General features: G+C 34.1%; 3 protein-coding genes across 3 annotated transcripts; 1 reads left to right on the top strand and 2 right to left on the bottom strand.

The window, feature by feature from the left end:
• Window positions 1-532: 532 nt before the first annotated feature.
• On the bottom strand, window positions 533-10,936 carry LOC129873663 (triacylglycerol lipase 2-like). Its single transcript, XM_055948798.1, has 10 exons — window positions 10,801-10,936; window positions 6,245-6,342; window positions 5,670-5,777; window positions 4,490-4,630; window positions 4,260-4,370; window positions 3,248-3,391; window positions 2,518-2,558; window positions 2,053-2,132; window positions 1,712-1,807; window positions 533-852 (listed from the first exon to the last, which is right to left on the bottom strand). Exons 1-10 carry the CDS (start codon window positions 10,934-10,936, stop codon window positions 533-535), a joined length of 1,275 nt encoding a protein of 424 aa, XP_055804773.1.
• On the top strand, window positions 7,831-14,814 carry LOC129880959 (alkaline ceramidase-like). Its single transcript, XM_055955238.1, has 3 exons — window positions 7,831-8,052; window positions 12,778-13,051; window positions 13,973-14,814. Exons 2-3 carry the CDS (start codon window positions 12,798-12,800, stop codon window positions 14,484-14,486), a joined length of 768 nt encoding a protein of 255 aa, XP_055811213.1. The 5' UTR covers window positions 7,831-8,052; window positions 12,778-12,797; the 3' UTR covers window positions 14,487-14,814.
• A 310-nt stretch (window positions 14,815-15,124) lies between these two features.
• LOC129880958 (protein PXR1) lies at window positions 15,125-21,266 on the bottom strand. Its single transcript, XM_055955237.1, has 2 exons — window positions 20,745-21,266; window positions 15,125-15,526 (listed from the first exon to the last, which is right to left on the bottom strand). Exons 1-2 carry the CDS (start codon window positions 21,174-21,176, stop codon window positions 15,356-15,358), a joined length of 603 nt encoding a protein of 200 aa, XP_055811212.1. The 5' UTR covers window positions 21,177-21,266; the 3' UTR covers window positions 15,125-15,355.
• Window positions 21,267-23,602: the final 2,336 nt, after the last annotated feature.

Raw genomic sequence — 23,602 nt, 5'->3', positions numbered from 1 at the left:
ATGATTTTTTTCATTTTGAGCGTTCGAACTCAACATCTCGATATATGATTATCAATTTTTGTTGTTAACAATGACTAATTATATACTGTCAGCACTAACTAATTGTATTTCATTCTAAGTGAATTTTAATAATAGAAATTAAAAATTAAAACTTGGTAAGAATTGAGCGGATTGAGTTATGATCCGCATTTTAGTTCAAGTAACTTTTAATTCATATTAACCTCCAAATTCATCTCATTCTGTTCATTTGACACCCTCGAAATACGGGCTAAATATTTGTCCACGCCTAGTAATGTTCATCGTTTCAATTGGAACGATTCAGATCGAACCAAATTAGTGAGAACGGAGGGAAGGGAAGGGGGTACTTAACTAATGGGATTTTTGTAAATTACCCTAATAAAATTCGCTTGATTTCATAAATTGAAATAACTATATTTGATATAGGGGCTAATTAAAATAAAAGAGAGAAAGTGCAATACTACTTATTCAACTTTGACTCACAATTAGTATTATATTTACTTATATAATCTTCTTAATTAAGTTTAAAGTAGGCCATCATAGGATTATACACAATTTCTTTAGCATTTGTACCAAAAACAAAGTCAGCATGTGCATAATCTTCTCTGTATTCCACCACAAGTTTGTCTGGATCATGATTTTGCAATTTATCCAACAAGGTCTTCACATCATTCACATCAGAAAGATAATCTGCCCCTCCATAGGCTAAAAAAAGAGGGATATTATTTGGGATATTTGACATTATGTATTGTGGAGGAATTGGTTGGCCATAGTGCTTGTTGTTTTCTTCATCACTTCCATAATCAAATTTTTCTATGATCCCTTTTCTTGTCACTGTCCAAAAATTACAATTAATCAATACATTATCCTAGGTCATTGGATTATTCAAATAAGTCATAATTTTTTTTGTGATTTTTCCATGTTATAATTTTCGTATCAATTTGGTCGATTCAGAATGGATCGATTAAACATTCCATTAGGTAACTTGATATTGACTTTTTTGTGTGATATTCATTCTCGTCCGAGCAGTGGCGAAGCCATAAAATTTGATAAGAAAAATCACGATTTTATAAATATATAAAAAATAATCTTTGATTTATATATACAGTATAATTTTCTAAGAAGGTGTTCAATCAACCACTCTATTCTGCCATTGATTGCAGCTCCGTTCAAAGACGTATATGAAAAAGAATTGCTCATAAATTTTTTTAGGGTTAATTTTACGTATGCTTCCTGAACTTTTCGATCATTTGTATTTTATGAGCAATTCACTCAAAGTCAAATTTTTCACGTTCAATTATGACGTGTCACTCTTTAAATTCCACGTCACAGAATATGAAAAAGAAATCCACAAAATAGATTTTCTTTTGTCTTATTTTCTTGAAAATGTTTGGGTATTCAAAATTTTGCACTATGAAAATTTCTTTTATTTATGAGGTGGAATTTTACGAAGTGACAAGGTGATAACGTGGCGAGTGACATGGCATAACCTGGCGTCGAAAGTCAATTTGACCTTCCGATCATTTGCATACTATTAGAGAAATTCACACATGGTTTGATTACTTTAATTCGATTAAAAAAAGTTGTTACTTCATTGTTATTGTAGTAAAGTTAAGTGATCATACGTTAAATTAGTCCGAAATTTCAATTTTTTATGTGTATTCATGATCTGCATTGAAATTAGCAAACTTACTTTGGGCTATATGGACCATGTTTTTGGTTGATGTTGCTTGTGGCTCATGCTCAAGAAAAATATCAGTTCTTGAAGAGTTCAAACAACAATTTGGGCCTACCATCACAAATAATAAAAATTACAAAAAGAAAATGAGAATTTGACATAAATATCATATTCCAAAAATGTATATAATTTTTGTATATTAATGTATGATATACGCCAAATATATATTTTTGATACAAAATAGTTTTTTTTTGTATATTTGACTAACGAATATAATTATTTTTAGTCGATCGATCATATGTGTAATTTATTCAAAGAAATGGAAAAGATTGAGTTGGTGAAGAATTTGGATATACCAGTAAAAGAAGTCATCAAGTCACTGCAATTGTTGCCTGGATCTTGGCATATTTTCTCCAAAAGTGTGACAACAGCCTCTCTGTTTAATTCAGCCAAAAGTCAAATTCCAAATGAATTTATAAGACATGAAATGTGTATTTTTGATGTGAGATAAATAGCTACTTATAAAAGAAGGAGAAAATGATCAAAAATACTCCTGAACTATTTAAAATACGTAATCTCTACCCTCAGTTATGAGTTTCGCTCAAAAATATCCTCATTATTGGTCAACTAGCTCAAAAATGCCTAACAATTGCTAGTGAACCTATTTTACTTTGAACTATTCGAAATAGACGATTGTTAGAGAACAAAAGAAAGTGAACCTATTTTGCTCTTGAACTATTCGAAATAGGACAACTTTTGAGCCAAAATGTAACAGAAGATTCTTTGTTTGTTTGGTCAAATTAATTGGTGGAATATCTTACCCTCTTGGATCAAATTCATGGACTCCCAACCAATACAAACCCTGTAAAAAAAACATAAAAAAGGAAATGTTTACCAACCTTTATTGAAGTGTAATTAAAGTTACACTAACTAAGCGTCTGACTATAAAAAAACTTGAAAAAAAGAAAAGAGTTTCTGAAGTTTGTATTTGGATATGCATTTTATTTTACAAAAATCGAAGTTTTGGGAGTGGAAGTGAAATTTCACCAGAAAATCCAAAAACTGATCTAAATCAGTTTTTGGAATTTGATTTTTTTTGAAGATAACTTTTTAAAAACTGATCAAATTTTATGAACAAATAATATTTTCAATTTTTTGTTTGTTTGATAAATACTCTCAAAATCTATGGCCAAACGGGAGGATTGAAATAAAATGTAGGGATTACATAAATCTCATAGTATTAAAAGCTAATTACATCATATCACTATTATTTTCTAAATTACAAAAATCTCTTAAATTTGGTGGAATCTGAATACATCCCAAAAATATCCCGATACATCGTATCTCGATGGGATATATCACTTTACGTGATGTATCAGGACGTAAAGTGATGTATCCCATCGATACATCGCATAAAGTGATGTATTCGAGAATAAAAGAGAGTAGGGATTTTTATAATTTTTTCAAATGGTAAAAATTTTTAGAGAATATGATAAAATAAGTTGTGTATTTAGATAATTTTTTCAAATAAAATTAGCCCTTTTAATTTACCTCAGCTATAAAATCTTGAGAAGCACTTTTTGCAAGAGGAGATTTTATCTGGCCCAAATAAGCAATTGGGCTTAACAAAGCTGCTGATCTCAACATGTCTACTAGCTTATTTTCTGAAATTGCTGCAAATGCAATCAAAGTCCCCTGAGACCTCAAAAAAATAAAATAAAAACATATTAATTATCTTTCAAACATACTATTATCTATTTGTGTAAAATTCACATTTTTGAGAGTGTTAACTTGATGGCCATCATCAAAATTTTAATTTATTGCACGAAAGTAACATAACTATTAATTATTATTATGGACAAAAATAACAACTTTTTGTACATTACTCTGATTATCCATTAGCCAATGTCAAATTTGGATTTTCGAGGTTCGACTAATAATTTTTCCAGACTAGGAATTTTAAGGGATAAAACTCACACGTAGCCACTTCTCAGTTTATGGAATAAAAAAAATAATTATTTCATTTTTTTCATAAATTTCAAATTCTACGAGTGAAACTCCGTGACAATTGACTATTCTTTAAAGATGGGGTTGAAAGTGGCCAATAAACACTATGATAAAAATTAGTTTCATGACTTTGGTGTGGAAAAAAAAGTGTAATTTACATAGATTATATAGTGTTAAAAGTTAATTACATTATTTACTTACTTTTTTTCAAATTACAAAAATTCCTTAAAATTTATGGATTTCGGATACATCAGCAGACATCCAGATACATAGGGAACGATGATCCGAGAGGGGATAGAGATGTATCAAAGAGGGGATAGATCATCCAGATACATAAGGGAGGGATGTATTCGAGAGGGGGATATAAATGTATCAGCGAGAGGAGAGTGATGTATTCGAGAGGAAATATTTGAAAATTTTGAGATTATAATAAAATAAAATATGTATTTAGATAATTTTTCGAGAAAAAAAATCACTCTCTGAAATGAACCCCATTTCGTACATCAAGAAAAGGCTGTGAGAAATGCTATTTAAAAAAAGGGGGCAAGAAAATCACCAAAGAATGACCAACATAGTGTAATTTTTGGCCAGTTTGATCATGAACATGTTTAAATGTAGCAGGTAAATCAAAATCCACCAATTCATCCCATGACCATTCCCAATATTCCTGTAAAAAAACATATTAAATTATAGAAATTGTTGTTTGGCTTCTTCTTTTTTTTTTAATTTTTAAATAATAAATATGAGATAATATATAGTGCAAATAATATATTAATGAAACTGAACTGGATCTTGAGGGCTAAGTGATGTATGTCCTTGGCTATATTTAGTTCCCCTTGTATTTGCAATCCAAACATCATAACCATCATCTGCTAGAATGAAAGCTAATGATTCATCTCTAGGATTTAGCAACCATGTAATTCCATCCTGTAATTAATCGTAAAAAAATAACGTCTTAGATTAACATTTTGACTATTACAGCAATAATAACATATCAAATGTAATATCACAGGTGAAATCTGAAAAAATGAAGGCTTAACTTCGTTAACACTACAAGAAATGCATTTTTTAGTGACAACTTTATGGTTAAAGTACCTCAATAATTAAGGCTCTTCATGGAGAGTACTCAAACAATGAAAAGTTTGTTAAAATAAGTGATAGTTATAGTAGCACTCGATCTTATGGTCGCCATGGAAAGTAGTCGCTAGTCCGTAACTAGAGCTAGAGATTTCAACTTGAAATCTCAAGGTAAATTTTGAACCCTTTCAATCACTAAATCAACTTCTAATCTTACGTTTAGGAGGTTCAAAATCAATATATATACATAAATTTTTTTTAAAAAAATACCTAATATATACCATGTAATTTTTTGCCGAGAGAATTGAAATCACTATCTTCTAGATCCTGTCCTGGTGTAACAATTGAGACTTTTGACGGTGACTCAAAAATGATAAAGTTTGCAAAAGAAATGATAGTTCTAGTAGCGATTGCCACAAATTTTTTTTTAGCATTTTAGTGACGGCCTACGTACTAAATTTCGCTTTTCCACCAATGATAAAATTTGGTTTGGAAAAGCATTTGTCGCGATCTATCAGCTGTCATCACTAAAAGTCTTATGAGCTGACCACAAAAAATAGGTGTTTGAACATGATTTGGTTGAGATGAGGAGAAAAAAGGATGAAGTAATATTTGAAGTTATTGAAAATAAATAAATATTTGAAACTTGGAGCAACGGTAAAGTTATTCCCATGTGGCCTATAGGTCACATGTTTGAGTCATAGAAGTAATTACGAGCGTACTAATGCTTGATTAAAGTAGATTGTCTACATCACACCCCTTAAAATGTGATTCTTCTCAAATTTTGGGTGAACGTTGGATGCTTTGTGCACCGAATTTCGTCCCTTTAGTCAATGTCAAGCAAAAGAATATGAGTATAGTTAAAATCAAAGTGAAGAATTTATTATACCATTAATAGTCCATGTTGTAGAAGAACAGGTGGTTTAGTTGCTGCCTTTCCAGATATTCCCTTAGGTATCCTTTGTAAACTCAAAATATAACCATCATCTGTTATCACCTAAAAGAAAATAACCAAATAAAAAAAATGCCCAAATGTATAATATAGTCACCAGTACACAATTAAAAAAATGAAATTAGCTATGAGTTTCATCGAAAATATGTCGTTAAATTACTCGTAGCTAATAGACAAATCTGATATTTCATCAACTAAATAAAACTAGCAACAAATTTTGTTGTTTGGTTAAAAAAAAGTTTCATCAGTAATTCCTCTTTGTTTAAGTAGTACACCAATTCTATAAGGGATCATTTGGTATGGAGATGAGATAGATAAATTTATTCCATTATATATATGAGATAATTTATTCCGTCGTTATAGTACATATCATGGAATAAATAATCTCAAATCTAACTAATAACCCAATCAAACACAAGATAAAATAATCTTTTATTTTATCCCGTGATTATTATCCCTTATCTCTCGTATCAAACGAGCCTTGTGCGCAAATTATAGGGTATTGAACATACTTTATGTTCTTCACAACCATAGCCTTGAGTTTCCACCATAGATATACAAATTCCATCTTCATTTTCACTCAAAATTTGCTGAATATTCCTTGCAAAAACTGTTGAGACAAAGAAAATAGCAACTACTAAACTTGTTGTAATTTGTTTTCTCATCAAAGCCACATATGTATAGAAACTTACAAATTTTCTTAATGCCAAAGTTTAATTTGTTTCCCTTTTTATAACTAATTTGGAAGTGCCAAAATAAGAAAGAACAAACAAAAAATGGTATAATGTTAATTTCAAGAAATGGTATTTGGCAAAAGCTTCTCTTTTCTATCATATTCTTGTCTTTTTACAACTTATGATTTTTTTTTTTCCATTTGTATTGGAGTTCGATTAAATTTAGATTTATCAATTTTAAAGGTCATCTATGAGAGTATGATTTTTTTCATTTTCATGACTTGAAGCTGAGATATCATCACAGTACAATCCACGTTGATTTTAAAACTTCACGATATATGATTAGCAAGTTTTGCAAAATTTTGTTGTTAACAATGACTAATTAGATACGGTTCACACTAGCTAATTATATTTCATTCTAAGTGAATTTTAATAATAGAAGTTAAAAATTAAAATCATTCTTCATTGACCATATTAGTAAGAATTGAGCAGTTGATTATGATCAATATTTTAGTCCAAGTAACTTTTGACTTCACTCATATTAATTTTCAAATTCAGCTTAATCCGGTTAATATCTTTGAAATGCGAATTAAATATTTTCCCATTCTTAAGGTGCCCTTTGGCCCCAAATATTTTGGGAAAAACTTGAAAAAAACTTGGAAATTAGTATTTGGCCATATAACTTGACAAATATATTTGACAAACATCCCAAGTTCTAATATTTGGAAATTTTTAAAAATTTAAAAATTACCCAAACTTTTATATTTTATAAAAACATCCATAATTTTTTAATTTCAATTAATATTTATCTACCAACTTACTCCATTAACGTTGCCAACCAACACCATTAAATAACATCTCTATCTATTAATAAAAGAATAGTTTGTTACCAACTCCTCCGAAAAAAATAGTTTGAGTGACAAGATTGAGAAAAAAGAACAATTTATTTTTAATGTGATTAATGTATTTTGCTTTTGTCCATATTATTATTTTGTTAATGATTGTTATCAATTATATTATAAGATTTTTTTTAACAAAACATGTTCATTATAAAATGATAACACAAACTTAAAGGTATTTTAAATAATTTTTTAAAATTTACAAATATAAAATAATATATTTTGAAATAGTCAAATATTCTTAAAAATAATTATAGCCAAAATACATAGTGAAACTTTATCCAAAAATAACTTGTCATACATATTTGAGAATTTGAAGCCAAACACTAATTAACAGTGTTTATAATTTGAATGAAAATCAGTTTAAATCGAATCAAATCAATTTTCTTTTGAATTTGGTTTGATTTTAATTAAAATCCAAAACCCGTCCAGACATAATCAACGCTTCACACGAAGTTACATTTAAATATTTCTCTCACGCGCCTCAAAAATGTCTCAAATCCGAATTCCGCCCCATTATATTAGCATCTCCTTTTTCCTTCCTTTTTAATATTTACATATCCATTTTTTTATGCTTTTTTTTTCTTAACCCTAGCGAGAGAGGAGAAGAAGAAGAAGATCGCTGTGTGTATATTATATACAAATATATATATATATATATATATATATACATATGTATGTATATCGCGGGAGCAAATCTCTACAGATTTACAGAAGCTCAACGGTGGATTGCATCTGATTTGAAAGGTGAAATTTGTACTTTATTTGCTTGGATTTTATGTACCTGATAAATCAATGATATAAATTGATATAATACTTATTATATACATATTTGATGTTAATGCTCTTGGATTCTTTTATTTGTTGTATTCTGTTGTCGAATTTTGTTAGGCGGTGATCTCAATTTTGTTTTTTTTCGGTAGGAACTACCGAACTAGATTTGTTGTTTTGTTGTGTATGTGGTAAGTTTGGAATGATGTTTATATGAGGTGATTTATGCTTATTATGATCAATTTTTGACTATTTCAATGAATGTAGAATACGTGAATAGTGAATTAATGGAAATTTTTGTTGGTGGTGATCTTAAAGTTTAATTCCGGTAGGAACAGGATCTGTTTTGTGATAAGTTGGAAATGAGGGTTTATATGAGGTGATTTTTACTAGTTATTAGCAATTTTGACTATTTCAATGAATGTAGAATACGTGAGTTAGTGGACAATTTTTTTTGTGGTGATCTTAAAGTTTAATTTCGATAGGAATGGGATCTTTCTTGTGATAAGTTTGGAATGATGTTAATATGAGGTGATTTTTGCTAATTATTGTCAATTTTGATTATTAATGTCGAATACATGAATTAATTGAAAATTCTGTTCATGGTGATCTTAAAGTTTAATTTCGGTAGGAAGGTATCCATTTGTGTTAAGTTGGGGAATGAGGGTTTATCTGAGATGATTTTTGCTAATTATTATCAATTTTGACTAGTAATGTCGAATACATGAATAAATTGAAAATTCTGTTCATGTTGATCTTAAAGTTTTAATTTCGGTAGGAAGGTATTCAGTTGTGTTGGGTTTATATGAGGTTTGGAGTTGATTTTTGCTGACAATTATTACCAATTTTTTGGCTACTTCAGTTAATGTCGAATACATGATTTAGCGGACAATGAATTGATAGTTAGTTTTGAAGGTAGCCAGATAGTTCACAACACCACTTCCTATATACACTTATCTTTTAGGAGTATATTTATGCACTTGCTCATGATCATGGTTAAGATATCAAATCTAACAGAGAATACTTGTGGGCATGAGTTTTACGGGGACAAATTCCTTGAGGTGAAGGAGTTGATGATATATGTTGGTTTTCTACGAGTTCAGCCATTTCTAGCAAAGTATAAAGGACACATCCTTTGTCAAATTTGGGATTTGGATGAAAGATAGTGCAAAGTTTATGCACCAATTATACATGTGAGAGAAATTGACTAATATAGTAAGAATTCTCAGAAATAGTTCTTTGAAATGTCATTATCTACTTTAAGATAGAAATATAGTTGGGAAAAAGATTTTCTTTCAACAATTAAGCCCCTTACCCTTGAGAGGAAGATGCTAGCCGAGATGGAGTTGGGTGTAAACATAGAGTTCTATGGCGCTTGTGTTGCCAAAAAACATCAAGGCATAAAATTAGTGATACATATTATTTGTGATTTCCCGGGTCGATGTGTGACTTGTGATCATGTTTGGAAAAGTAACCTTCAGATGCTCTTTTTGATGAAGTAAGTAGATTTCATTAACAGCATCAAGCAGATGCGAGAGCAAAAATCACAAAAGCGAGATTGAGTCAGTTCATATACGAAATATTAAGCTATAACTAGAGTGTTTATACAATCAATACTAGCAGGCACCATTAACAAGATTTTCATGATGGCTTTATTAACTTTCCATGAATACCAGCTCTCATAAACTTCCGTGATATGCTGTGAGGCATGATCCAGACTAGTACAAAAGTTGAGAAAAACACACTCCACAGATCGTCTGCTGTTTCAATTGTACTTGAAGGAGCAAGTGGTTGACACTTTCTTAATTCAGTTGACATATTCTTCATAAAAAAAATTAATTCAGTGGACACATAACACCTAGTAACCCTTCAGATGCTCTTTCCACCCACGTCGAATTCCCCTGGCTGGTTCACTGTTTGGAAGGTTATGTTTTAGCAGGATGTCAAAGAAATTGTTTGATATAGCTATAGCTTTATTATAGCTTCCTCATCTGGATCATCGTCTAATTCTGACAAAGCCTTTTACAGTCTTTTCTTTAAATCACTCTTTGGTGATTTCTTTGACGAAGAACCTTTCTACAAAGGTTGTTGAGACTCCTTAGGAGCTGGAGACCATCCTTTGATAAGAACTTCCTTTGATAAGTATATGATCCCGTCAAATTCAGCAACAACAAAGGTCCAACTTATAATATAAGGAATTATTTTTGAATAAAATATTTACACATTTGAATGTGTTCTGGAAGGGTAGAAATGCCTTGATCAATTTGAAATTGATTAAATCTGTCAAGAAAAAGTTTTGGTAAAACTTGTCTGTTACCTCCAAAATAGTTCCACCATTCATAGAACCATCTAGGGATAATGGTTTTAGTAATTTCTGGGCTGTATTTTACAAACCATGTGTGAGATGATGGCCGTAAATACAAAAAGTTAAACCACACATTTTTATAATCATGCCAATTAAAAGTTTGGGGTTGATGCTCCCTGGAAAAATTGATAGGAGTATGCAAATGGTCAACCTGCCATTCAAAAGGTGTCAAAATCTTTTTAATAGTAAATTTTGAATAGGTAATGCTATCCGGATCATTTTTATCAACAGGTTCATGTTCTCTTTCAATAGAACCAGTATCAACAAGGATAAATTCATAAAACTTCCTTGTCTTGAGGGGATTTTTCAGTTTCCACATAATTCCTGCTAGTATACAGGGGCTTGAGCAAGTGTTTAACTTCGATATTCCTTGTCTATAGCAAGGATTGGTGAGACCTGCAAAGAAACAAGATCAAATTTCTCTTTTTCTTTGGCTTTTGAATTGGAAGTTGTTGGTGGTGCAACTGCTTCGGCGAAACTTTCAGGAGTTTTCATAGTATGACTGTCTTTGGTCTGGGTTTGAAAAAATCTTTGTTTTCCTGAGTGAGAGTAGGAACTGGGCTTTGTAGAAATGGTTTTTTCAAAACTAGGAGGTTTGATGAAGAGCTCGAGGGCAAAGGAGGATATGCATCGGAGTTATAGGAGGCAGTTGAGCCAAAGCCAAATATCTGTTTTGATCATTCAGAGCTGGCCTTATGTCAAAAGGTTTAGCTGAAGGGGTCTTTGCTGCTCCTCTTCCCTTGAAGGGACTGCTTGATGATGGCCTTGTTGCCGGTCTCATGTTTTACCCTGCAAAAATTCTCTGGTTAGAAAATCTGGGAGAGAATTGTCTTCTTCCTTGAGATACTCAATTTGAAAATCAATGCCGGATAATAAGGCCTGCCATCTAGCAAATATTTGCTTAGAGACTAGATTTTTAACATCCTTTTGTTAGATGTCTTTAGCAAACTTACAATCTACTCGAAGTAGGAATTCTTTGTTGATCAAGTCATCTTAAAACTTAGTGACACATAGAACTATAGAAAGGACTTCCTTTTTTACAGTACTATAGTTCTTTTGAGCAGAATTCCAAATTCTAGAAGTATGATGAATTAATTGCTCAATTGATTCAGGGGATTTTCTTTGTTTAAGAATTCCTCCATAACCAACATCAGAAGCATCAGTTTCGACAATCATAAAATAGTCAGGGTTAGGAATGTCTAAACAAGGAAGGTTTTTAACCATTTCTTTGATCTTTATAAAAGCAGAGGTTTGATCTTTACCCCAGGGGATAGGGGTTTTCTTCAACTTGTCATAAAGAGGTTTGCAGATCTGTCTGACTTTAGGAATAAAATCTGCAACATAATTAAAGCTTCCAAGGAACCTTTGCAACTGAGTTTTATCAGTGATCACATCTGGAAATTTGTCAGAAAACTCAATGGCTCTGCAAATAGGTTTACAAGTGCCTTGGTACAAATCATGGCCAAGAAATCGGATTTTTTGTTTGAAAAAATTTGATCTTTTTGCACTGACAACAAGATCATTTTGCTTAACAATAAATATAAAACTGCTTTCAATGTCCCGTTTGGACAATATGAATGGAATGTTATGCCTTTTGGGTTGAAAAACGCCCCTTCTGAATTTCAGAACATTATGAATAATATTTTTAATCATATCAGCCATATATCCATTGTTTACATTGATGATGTACTGATATTTTCTGAGGACATTGATTTTCACTTCAAACAAATATTAAATGCCTCTGCTTTCTGTGATAAGTAGTTAGATTGGTTTAAGCATGGAGAATGATGATACTACATGCTTCTTTGTTGTGGAAAATTGTTTGATGATTCTGTTTTCCAGTCTCTTGCATCTGCCCTTTGTTGATAGGCCATAGACATAGCCCAGATTGCTATGAAGTTTACTAATAGAATCCAAGATGTGTGCATGCCATGTACTAAATTGGTTTAAACATGGTAAATGGACTTTTGATTAAAATTTTGTTAAACTAAAATTGGTAAAACCTTTTGTTCTTGATGTTATTTGGGAGGACCAGAAAAAGCTTGTATTGGCTTAGCAAATATAATCTCGTTATTCTTTTTTTTTATTAATTGATTCGTTAATATTGTTCGTGCACATATTAGCTATTCAAAAACTCCATCACAAATGCCGTATTGTCTCTATATTTGGTATTGTGGATTCTCTTCCTCGTGTAGTGAAGTACTGAGAATTTGATTTCGTGGTATGACAGTAATTAATGAGACATGCTTTGACTATTATCATTACACAGAAAATTGGAGTTGTATCTTTGTCAAAGAAATATTGCAACTGCTCACTAGGTGATTATTTCATCACAGGTACATATATATTTTGAAAAATGGCAGATGACATTTCAAGCTTTTGGGGTCCTGTAACATCTACCAAAGAGTGGTGTGAGCTAAATTATGTCCGCTCCTCCTATATTGCAGAGTTCTTTAATACCATATCAAATGTCCCATGCATTATTTTGGCTTTGATTGGTCTTGTGAATGCCCTCAGACAGCGGTTTGAGAAAAGGTTCAGTGTCCTTCATATGTCAAATATAATACTTGCTATAGGGAGCATGATATATCATGCCACGTTGGGGCAGATGTAAGCACTGTCTCCCATATTTCTCATTTCTTTTATTATATAGTTGGTTTATTGTTATTTATTACCCACATTGGAGCATGAAGAAGGGAATCTGTTATTGACATGAGTACCTAAAATTAGTCAAATGATGAGAATCTTATTCGGTCTCATTCACTACATCGAACTTTCTAAGAAGCTAATAGAATGTTATAGGACTATTGGAAGCCTAAATCTTGGTAAAAAGAAATTGACCTTAATACCTATTTATTTATTTAACGCTGAGAAAAGATCGTTTATTGTCCTTTTTGGTAAGTAAACTTGATAATAGATAATTAGGATGAGCTTTTCTCTTGTTGCATCTTGTCTTGAAAAGAATTCATATCTGTATATGATACATTTATTTGATTCTTTTTGGCCATCTCCTTTTTGTTTCTCTTCAAACCATGTGTATTGTTTGACTTTTTCCTCTTTAAATCAATCCCCCTCCACCCCCCACCCCAAAAAAGAGGCCACATATGGTTTAGAAAATCTATCGACCTATCTCTAATCAAATAGGTGTTTCCATTTTATACCGAAACAAAGTACAAAAGCTACATAAGGGAATTGTTAGCATTTCAACACTGAACGGTGTAGCTCCATTGGATTTAAATATTGCATAAATGATTGCCCATAGTCTCATATTTGTTAATTTGCTGCATAACAGGATAAAGCTGACTATTAACCAGATACCAACTTGACCTTCTTTAGTATCCCTCTTGCTTGTTGTGTGAATGCTGCCTGATATTAAAGTTTCGGGTTAGATAAAACTATATTTTTCCTTGTGCATACAGAATGGATGGGAAACAATTGTCATATATCCATAATGTTGGACAATACTTGCTCATATGTGCTCAACTTTGATCGTTTTTCTAATTTATTATGATCCATGATTTAAATTGATAGGCAACAGCAAGGTGATGAGACGCCCATGGTCTGGGAAATGCTTCTATACATTTATATCATTTATTCACCAGATTGGCATTACAAGACTACAATGCCCACATTTTTGTTCCTTTATGGTGTAGCATTTGCCATTCTGCATTCGCAGATTCGCTTTGGTATTGGTTTCATGCTACATTATGCACTATTGTGCCTTCTATGCATTCCTCGCACATATAAGTATTACATTCATACAGAAGACAGATCCGCAAAGCAGCTTGCAAAGTTATATGTGGCCACTTTATTAGTTGGAGCTGTCTGCTGGCTGTGTGATCGTCTATACTGCAAGCACATTTCACGCTGGTACTTCAATCCCCAAGGTCATGCACTATGGCATGTCCTTATGGGTTTTAATGTGTACTTCGCAAATACGTTCTTGATGTACTGTCGTGCTCAGCAAAGAGAATGGAATCCAAAAATCAAGCACTTCGTCGGATTTTTCCCATACGTAAAGATCCACAAACCAAAAGCTCAGTAGCACAAGTTATTTCTCCGGACTCAGCCTGTAAGAAAAAAAAACGTCACATGAAATGGCACCAAAGATCAAGTGCCAGCACTAAATTTTGTCTTCTCCATTTTGCAGATATGTAAATGAAAGTTTGAATTAGTTTTGACTGGTTTTGGGGTATTGATCAAATTTTTTACTGTAAAATTAGTGGTCTACTGATGTACCATATATTTATACTTTTCTAGAAGGCTGACATGACTAATAGTCTTTTTTCTAATGTTTTTGCAATTTAGTAAATGTTATAAATATGGTTTATTTTGCTATTATGCAAGTGCCCACAAAAGTGGTTTTAAGCTCATTATCTGGCGTAGCACATCTGTATAATCAAAGAAATGTTTAATTTTTCCTGCTTATGTTGCAATTGTATATTTGGTCAAAAATTTTGAGAAAATGGAGAGGCCATGGAATATGGATTAGATCTAGAGGTAATGCTTATGTCTCTTCATTATTGATAGCGCAAACCCCTAGTTACAGGATCTAATCATCTGCGGAAAATAAGAAATTTCATATATTTTGAGTCAAAAAATCTCGATTCAAGATAAATGTGAGGAAATGGTAGCCTTTTAGGATCCACTCTGGCATTTGACATAGCAACAATGTTTGGTGGCTAGAGTGAAATGAAAGCATTTTTTCACTGTCAAGTGTCCCAAAGTCAGTTATACAGTAAACTTTTTGCCATATTTGGCTATGGAAGAACAGTCGATGAGTCAATTTCCTCAAATCTTCTCAGCAGTAAGGGAGAGAATCCTAACCAAGTACACATTTTCGAATTTATTCATCAAAACAGTCCTACCAATAACACAACACTCCGACCAAAAAAATTTGAGAAAGAAAACAATTCAAAGTTGAATAGAGTCAACAATAGCCTCAAGTGCCTTTTTCTCCAACTCTTTCTCATCAATCCATATGGAACTTTGTCGTCGTAGAAGATCATTTTTCTCTTTCTTCTTCTTAGAGAAGTTCTTCTCCCTCATCCTCCAATATTCAAGCTTTTCCTGTCTTTCTTTAAGCTGCAAACGTAAAAATTAAAGCACAGAATATGTTACTTATACTTATTGAGAATATTTGCAAGCAAAGCTATATGCACTTAAGATGTACTCAATGCTATAACAGACTACACTCTTGCACCTACTTTACAGTTGAACCTGCTAATTGAACTGCATGTATAGTCTCTAAAAAAGCGAGGAAAAAAGATTACTAATAACGTTCTTAAAAGCATGCTTGAGGTGCATTAGAGCCCTTAAACAAGACACAGATCCCTAGGTACTTCGCTTCACTTGAGGAGTGTTTTAGTAAACAAGGTCCAACAAATGTACCTCATCGTGTGCATGGATCTGTCTTGAAGAGGTGGCACTATACAATAAATATAGCTTACAATGTGATATATTAGAAGTATTAAGGCATGATTATGAATGTATACATGAGTTAGAGGCTCTACATAAATCATCCATGCATCAAAAGGTTATATTAAGCATTTGAAAAAAACACTTTGCTAGAAGGAAAACAATCCCCCTTGCTAACCATTGAATATCTACGTTTGAGTGGCTATTAGATGAGAATATACAGTCATAATCTAAATTGGACGAACATGAGAGAACACAAGTAACATTTAATTGGTCTGGATTTAAAATAAAGAGTAGTAGTATTAAGAAGTCAAAAGAAAGAAGAAGAAAGGAATCCCATCTCAATACTTGTGTTGTATAACATAATTTACATCTTCCGATACCAGGCTAATAAGAAATGACACTTTCAGAATGGATAGGAAAAGGAAACCAAACAAGTAATATAGGATTGAGAGAATTCAAGATAGTCAAGGACTAAGCTATAATGACAAAATATACCTTGCCACAATGAATTACATATTACGATGATTCACTCTTTCAAACTCAAACTGAAGTCAAATAAAGATAAAAAGGATAAACGACTTCCTCAAATATCAGTGGCTAGTCAAATTTATTCATCATGCACTTAGTTCAAGGTAAAAAACAGAGTAAAAGAAAATACAGATGACAAGGCACATTTACTTTCTGTAGATTAGTATTGTACCTATATAATAAATATTATGGCGGATTCAATGAGCTTTTTATCATCTCAGAAAGAGTCCTGTTGGCTCAGTAAAAGAGCTTATGGGTGAATTTCATCAAGCATTATGCTTACAGTCCTAGCATTCTCTCAAATTCATTTCTCTTCGTTTCAATTCAGGTATTTAGTCTAGTGATGGCTCTGTAGTTGCAGGAAGTGCAAGTTGCCCTATCAGAAAAGATAGGTTTGGCAAGAATTCATCAAGCAGAAACTACCGGTGCACTTCAACATTTACCATTCTTACTGGTTTAGCATCATGTATGACCTTTGCAGCCTGCTTCTATTCGATTAATTCAGTTGAGATAGCTCTACAGAGGCAGGCATTATATAAGCATCTTCAAGTCGTGTGAATTAAATAACAAGAACCATGAATGAGGACTTGCATAAACAAGCAGCAATTGGTGAATTTCAGAACCACTCTGCTTATACTTTTAGCATCTTTTAACATTCATCTCCAGTGTCCTTTGATTGTATCCAGGTATTTTCGGTATCTTAAGGCCCAAGGTACTTCAGTCTCAATGTAGCTCCATAATTATCAGGACTAACGAAATTTGCAGACACTCGGAAATTTAACCATTTACCAATGTATATAACAAGTAAAACTCGTGATATTTGAGTGATCTTATAAATAGCTAGGCACGCAGGTTGATAGCCAAGTTTGAATTCACCACTTTTTTGTCCTACAAGTTAAGCTTAGGGTTTGATTAGGTCTAAGGGGGTGGCTCAACAAAACCTGAGCACAAATCTAGAGGTTTAGACTGAATGACCTCTGATCTTAAAAGCCCAATGAACAAAGGTTTTTCACCAGCCTCCAGTTCATATGTTATCAAGTAACAGAAAAAATTGTAAATAACCAGTGTTATTAAAAGCAATAAGGTCCATGGAGCTTGAAGCAAATAAGTGTGAAGTGAAACACATGTTTTCTATGTGAAGTGCCAAATTTATGGAAAACTAAATATACCACATATATATATGGATTAAAATAACTTATATCAGCATCCAATATACAATTATGCCGCTACTATTCAGTTCCTCAAAAGTTGAGATACAAAGAACAAACATCTCATTATTTGAGCCAGAAATTGTTCTGAAGTGATAGCCCCTCCATTCACATCACTCCTTGTTTTAAGCGACAAAACACATGCATAATGAGTTATCTTTGATCTTGTCCAAATGTTATATCGAATTCCCAGGCATAACTTCAGAACTCTTTCACATCCCTTGTTTTGTTAATATTTTCTGCAACTCTATGACTTACATGCATAACCAAAACTCTTTTTTCTAGTTTTATTTATGAAACAAAGCTTCTTTGAAGACATTCAAAGCTCATAACATAGGATACCTAGAACTTGACACGTCCAACACATTAATCAACTTTGCTTGTCAGTATTTATCAGACGCAAGAACAAGTCCAGATTCTTATTCTCTGCCTTTTTGTGGTTCTTTAAGAAATGTGATATATCTTCATACTTTTAACCTCAAAAGAAAGTATCTTATGGCACTTCTCAGTAGCACAATTACAAGTAAATGAAAGCCCTAAGTCTGCCTGTATCCAACAATCGAGTGATCATACAAAAAATATTGACTATTAGTATATTACCTTATTCGTTTTCATTTACACTACATCCTAAACCAAGACCGGCTATGTTATATGGGGCGGAGTGTTGGCCAATTAAGGTCTCTCACGTCCAAAAGATGAAAGTAGCCGAGATGAGAATGTTGAGATGGATGTGTGGGCATACCAGGAGCGACAAGATTAGAAACGAGGCTATTCGGGATAAGGTAGGAGTGGCCTCAGTGGAAGACAAGATGCGGGAAATGCGACTTATGTGGTTTGGGCATGTGAAGAGGAGAGACACAGATGCCCCAGTGAGGAGGTGTGAGAGGTTGGCCATGGATGGCTTCAGAAGAGGTAGGGGTAGGCCGAAGAAATATTGGGGAGAGGTGATTAGACAAGACATGGCGCAGTTACAGCTTACCGATGACATGACCTTAGATAGGAGTGTGTGGAGGACCCGCATTCGGGTAGAAGGCTAGTACATAGTCGCGTTATCCTACCCTATTAGTAGGCGCATTAGCGCACTATAATTTCCTTTGTGGAGGACTCAGATTAGGATTAAAGGCTAAGTGATTCATCTTTTGCACCATAGTAGTTGTAGTTCTGCTCATTGTTTATTGCCTTTTGATTTCTGCATTGTATTGTTGTTTATAGTTGTGGCGCCGTTGTACTTTGACTGTCTTATCTATCTTATCTTATCTTATTTATTTATTTATTGTAGTTATGCTTCTTTCTTCCCGGACCACTCTACCACGACTTTCCCTTTTGCTATTCCTGTTTTCATCTTGTTTTCTATATGTTTGCCCCTATCTGATCTTTTATCTTGTCCTCTCTTAAAGCCGAGGGTCTTTCGGAAACAGCCGCCCTACCTTTCAAGGTGGGGGTTAGGTCTGCGTACTCTCTACCCTCCCCAGACCCCACACTATGGGATTATACTGGGTTTGTTGTTGTTGTAAATCCTAAACCAACTAACTAGAACTTCTAATACTTGCATAGACTCCTCACTGATGGCAATTAAGAAAAACTACCATCACCCAGTAGCTACTTCAAGCAGTAAAAATCACAACAACTACTGCTACTACATCTCAATCTTGACTAGTTGGTCCGGCTTTATGAATCCTTTACATCTATTTTGCTCCATTTGGGCCTATAATATTTGAAGGTTGCCTAGCGGACAAAGCAGTGGGAGATTCAGCATGAGTTTTGCAGGTTTCCAAAAAAAGGTTTTGTGGGTTCTTCAACACCAACAGTTTTCAGCCAAAACCCTCTGTGTGTGTGTGTGTGTGTGTTAGAGAGAGAGAGAGAGAGAGAGAGAGAGAGAGAGAGAGAGAGAATGAACAACAAATATAGGTAGATTTAGATATGTATTTCGAAACCCATTTGCCCAACTCAAAACCAACGAGATCCAAATTTTTAATAAGTCACTTGATTGAAGAGTTGGATTAATAATGTTGGGAACAAAATTCTCTATCACAGTATCGATGAGACTAGCTGAATTCTCCCTGTTTGCCTAAACCTTGGGGGGGCAAAATACCTAATATGTGTCTTGGTGAGAGGTGGCAGTCATGCAGGTGTAGTTGCTTGTGAATTGGCACATCACCTTATAAAATAAGACATATTGCAAAGATTTATCATAAGGCGACTAGTTCGAAGCTGACCATCAACCAACCATAACTATTCTCCTATACTCAGACTTGGAACTGACAATTTGAACCAAGAATTTACTAAAAATAATAACAAATAAACATATACTGCTTAGTGACAGCTTAAGCAAGCTTTTAGTAATGCCTGCAACTTTTATAGAAGATCTATGGAGAAACAACAGATGCAAGAGTGAAGTGAAAGTCTCTACAAACCATCTACATAGAAAATAAATATCAGCATTTGGAAACATGCTAAAGGATGAGACAACAATCCTAGATTACACATCGAGTGTCAAAGTGTTGGCTAGTTAAGATGAGAGTGTGAATGGTTTTAGTTTTAATCAGAAAAAAAATTGAAAGCCTCAAGTAACATTTGATTTGCTTGTATTTGTACAAGGAAACATAGTATTTAGATGTCAAATAAAATGAGAAAACTCATCATTATTGTGTCGAATAACGTGAATTAATCACACTGTTTCAGAATGGATAGGAAAAGAAAGCTGGAGACATAATTTAGGACTGAGAGAATTCAAAGAAGTTATCCAAGGACTAACAACGACGCAAACTAACTTTTTAATCCTTGCCTTAATGAAATGCACAATTTGACAATCCATTTTCTGCAAACTTGCTTGTATAACAAATAAAAATACAGGATAAACGATAACCTCAGAGGCTCAGATATCAATAGCTAATCATATTACAGCAAACGTTGACTTATTAGTACAACAATTTGAGTTCACATACACCAAAATTACCATGTCACATATTCCACTTTAACAGGGGAAAATGTTCAAAAAATGGTTTCCAGTGAAGATATTTTCCCTGGAAATCATGTTCATCCATACCAAACACAATATTAGGACAACAAAAATCGGTATATTCAAGTAAAATCATAACAATGTAAGTACAAAAACTGAAAAAAAATTCAAATTTTCATTAACATACCAGGGTTTTGCGGAATTCCTCTTCAGCAGCCTCTCTTTCCTTCGCCTTCGCTTTCTTCTCAGCAGCTTTAGCAACCTTGCGTTCCTCATTAGCAATCCTCTGAGCCTCCTTTTTAGCTTCATCTTTTCTCATCTTCTCAATCCTCTGAAGCTCCATTTCTTGTATGTACTCTTTCCTCACCTCCTTCACTTTCTTCGCATATTCACGACGCAAACGGGCGAGTTTAGCCTCCGCCTCCTTAGGATCCTTAGGTGCTGTCCATGAATTCAGGTAGTCGCTCGGTGGAAGGAACTGGTGGTTACGCTGGTGGTCGGTGTGATGCGATTGTACGGAGGCGTTTGTGGAATCGGTGGCGGTGGAAACTGATCGGAGAAAGTAGTTTAGGGTTTGGGCCGCCGGGGTTTTACGGAGGAGTTGCCGGTAAAGCGACATTTGTATGCTTCTTAGTGATGCAACAAGTAGTCACCACTAATATAAGAGAATTAGCATGTTTGGATTGAGCTATAGCTTCTAAGTTTGAAAACTGGTTTAAAAAAAAAATAGGTCACAAATTATTTTTGAGACTTATTCTAAATACAAAATAATTTTAAGTTGGCCGGTTAAATGCTAAAAAAAACTGAAAATAACTTATAAGTTGATAACTTTGATGATGGAGTCTTGTTAGACGACTATATGAGTCAAGACGAGTTAGACGAGAAGAAATAATGGAAGTTGAAGAAAAGAGAAGCTGCAGGTGCAGCAGAAGAAAGAAAAACAGAGAAAGTTGCAGAGAAGAAGAGGAGAAGGGAGAAGATTACATTGCTATCCAAAATGATCACATTATGCATACACACTCACCTTTCATGTGGTGTGAGTGAGTTGTATTTATAGAGTTAGATTAGTTAGTTACAAGTCACTATCAACCTACAACTAACCTCTAACAAACTTCAACTAACTTCAACTAACTTCAACTAACTTCAACTAACTTCTAACAAACTATTAACCATATCTAACAAACTATTAACCATGGTAGCTTGCATATGGTTAACACTCCCCCTCAAGCTCATGGTTTGAACAAGTTCATGACTCCAAGTTCCTTCACCAGCAGTTGATGTTGGCCCTTGCTAAGACTCTTGGTAAGCAAGTCGGCTAGTTGATCTTTGGTATGTGTGAATTCTGTTTTCAGCATACCTTGGTTGATCTTTTCTCTTACAAAATGGCAATCGATGTCTATGTGTTTGGTTCTTTCATGGAAGATAGGATTGGCAGCAATTTGAATAGCTGCTTTGCTGTCACACACCATGGTTATAAGAAGCTCAATGTGTATGCCAAGTTCTTCAAACAGCCCTACAAGCCATGTAACTTCAGCAGCACAGTGAGCCATGCTTCTAAACTCAGCTTCAGCTGAGCTTCTGGATACAGTCTCCTGTTTCTTAGATTTCCAAGATATCAGTGCTCCACCAAGCTTGACCAAGTAGCCAGTTACAGATCTTCTTGTTTCCAGGCAGCTTCCCCAATCTGATTCACAGTAGGCTAGAAGTTTGTTGGTGTCTTCTGCTGGCATTAGTAGTCCAAGACCAGGGGCTTCTTTTATGTACCTAACCACTCTCAATGCAGCTTCCATGTGAGACTCTTTGGGGCAGTGCATGAACTGACTCAGAACCTGAACTGAGAAGGCTAAATCAGGTCTAGTCATGGTCAGATATAGAAGTCTTCCTACCAGTCTTTGGTACCTGCTGGGATCCTGAAGTTTGTGATCTTCATGTCCCTCATTACCTGTACCTCCAACACACTCATCATATTGTGCAGATGTAAGCTTCTGATTCTGTTCCAAGGGAGTTGCTACAGGTTTAGCTCCCTCTAGACCACACTCAGCTATTAATTCAAGAGCATATTTCCTTTGAGACATATGGATCCCTTTGCTTGATCTGGCACATTCAATCCCTAGGAAGAATTTGAGCTCTCCTAGATCCTTCATCTTGAACTCCTTCTGTAGGTCTTTTCTGGTGTCTCTGATGATGTCCTGGTTACTACCAGTGATCAAAAGATCATCTACATATACCAGCACAATAAGTATATCATGCTTATCATGTCTAGTGAAGAGTGAGTAATCATAGTGACTTTGATGGAATCCCAGCCGAAGTAAAGACTGTGTTAGCTTAAAGTTCCACTGCCTTGGTGCTTGTTTGAGGCCATATAGAGACTTGTGAAGTTTGCAGACTTTAGTGTTCTCCCCCTGTCTAGCAAACCCAGGAGGAATGGTCATGTAGACATCCTCTAACAAATCACCATTAAGGAAGGCATTGTGAACATCCATCTGATGTATGAGCCAACCCTTTGAAGCAGCAAGTGCAATAATGGATCTCACAGTAACCATTTTAGCCACAGGGCTGAAAGTTTCCCCATAATCGAGCCCCTCTTGTTGGCTATACCCCTTAGCAACTAGCCTGGCCTTATACCTCTCCACTTCACCTGTAGATTTGTATTTTACTTTGTAGATCCATCTACAACCAATAGGCTTCTTACCAGGAGGAAGATCCACCAGACTCCAAGTGTTGTTGTCCATCAAGGCATCTATTTCCTCAAGAAGAGGGCTCTGAGATAGCTGAGAATGTCTTGATGCAGGAGCTGTAAGATGAAGACAAATGTTTGTAGCTAACAAAGTCAGAAACTGGAAATAGACAAGAGTGGCTTTTGGACTTAGTAACAAAATCCTGAAGCCAGATAGGAGGTTTGGTTGATCTGGAGGACCTTCTGGTAGGAGCTGTTGTGGGAGATGGAAGTGGAGAATGGATTTCAGGAGTAATTGGTAGCTGAGAGTCTTGAGAAGGATCATCAGGTGACAGGCTAGTAGGTGGAAGATCATTATCAGGTTGTAC

The sequence above is a fragment of the Solanum dulcamara genome, chromosome 2 (genome assembly GCF_947179165.1).
Source record: "Solanum dulcamara chromosome 2, daSolDulc1.2, whole genome shotgun sequence".
Lineage (NCBI taxonomy): Eukaryota > Viridiplantae > Streptophyta > Magnoliopsida > Solanales > Solanaceae > Solanum > Solanum dulcamara.
Note: the sequence above shows the minus strand (reverse complement) of the source record. Positions and strands in the feature narration are given on the sequence as shown.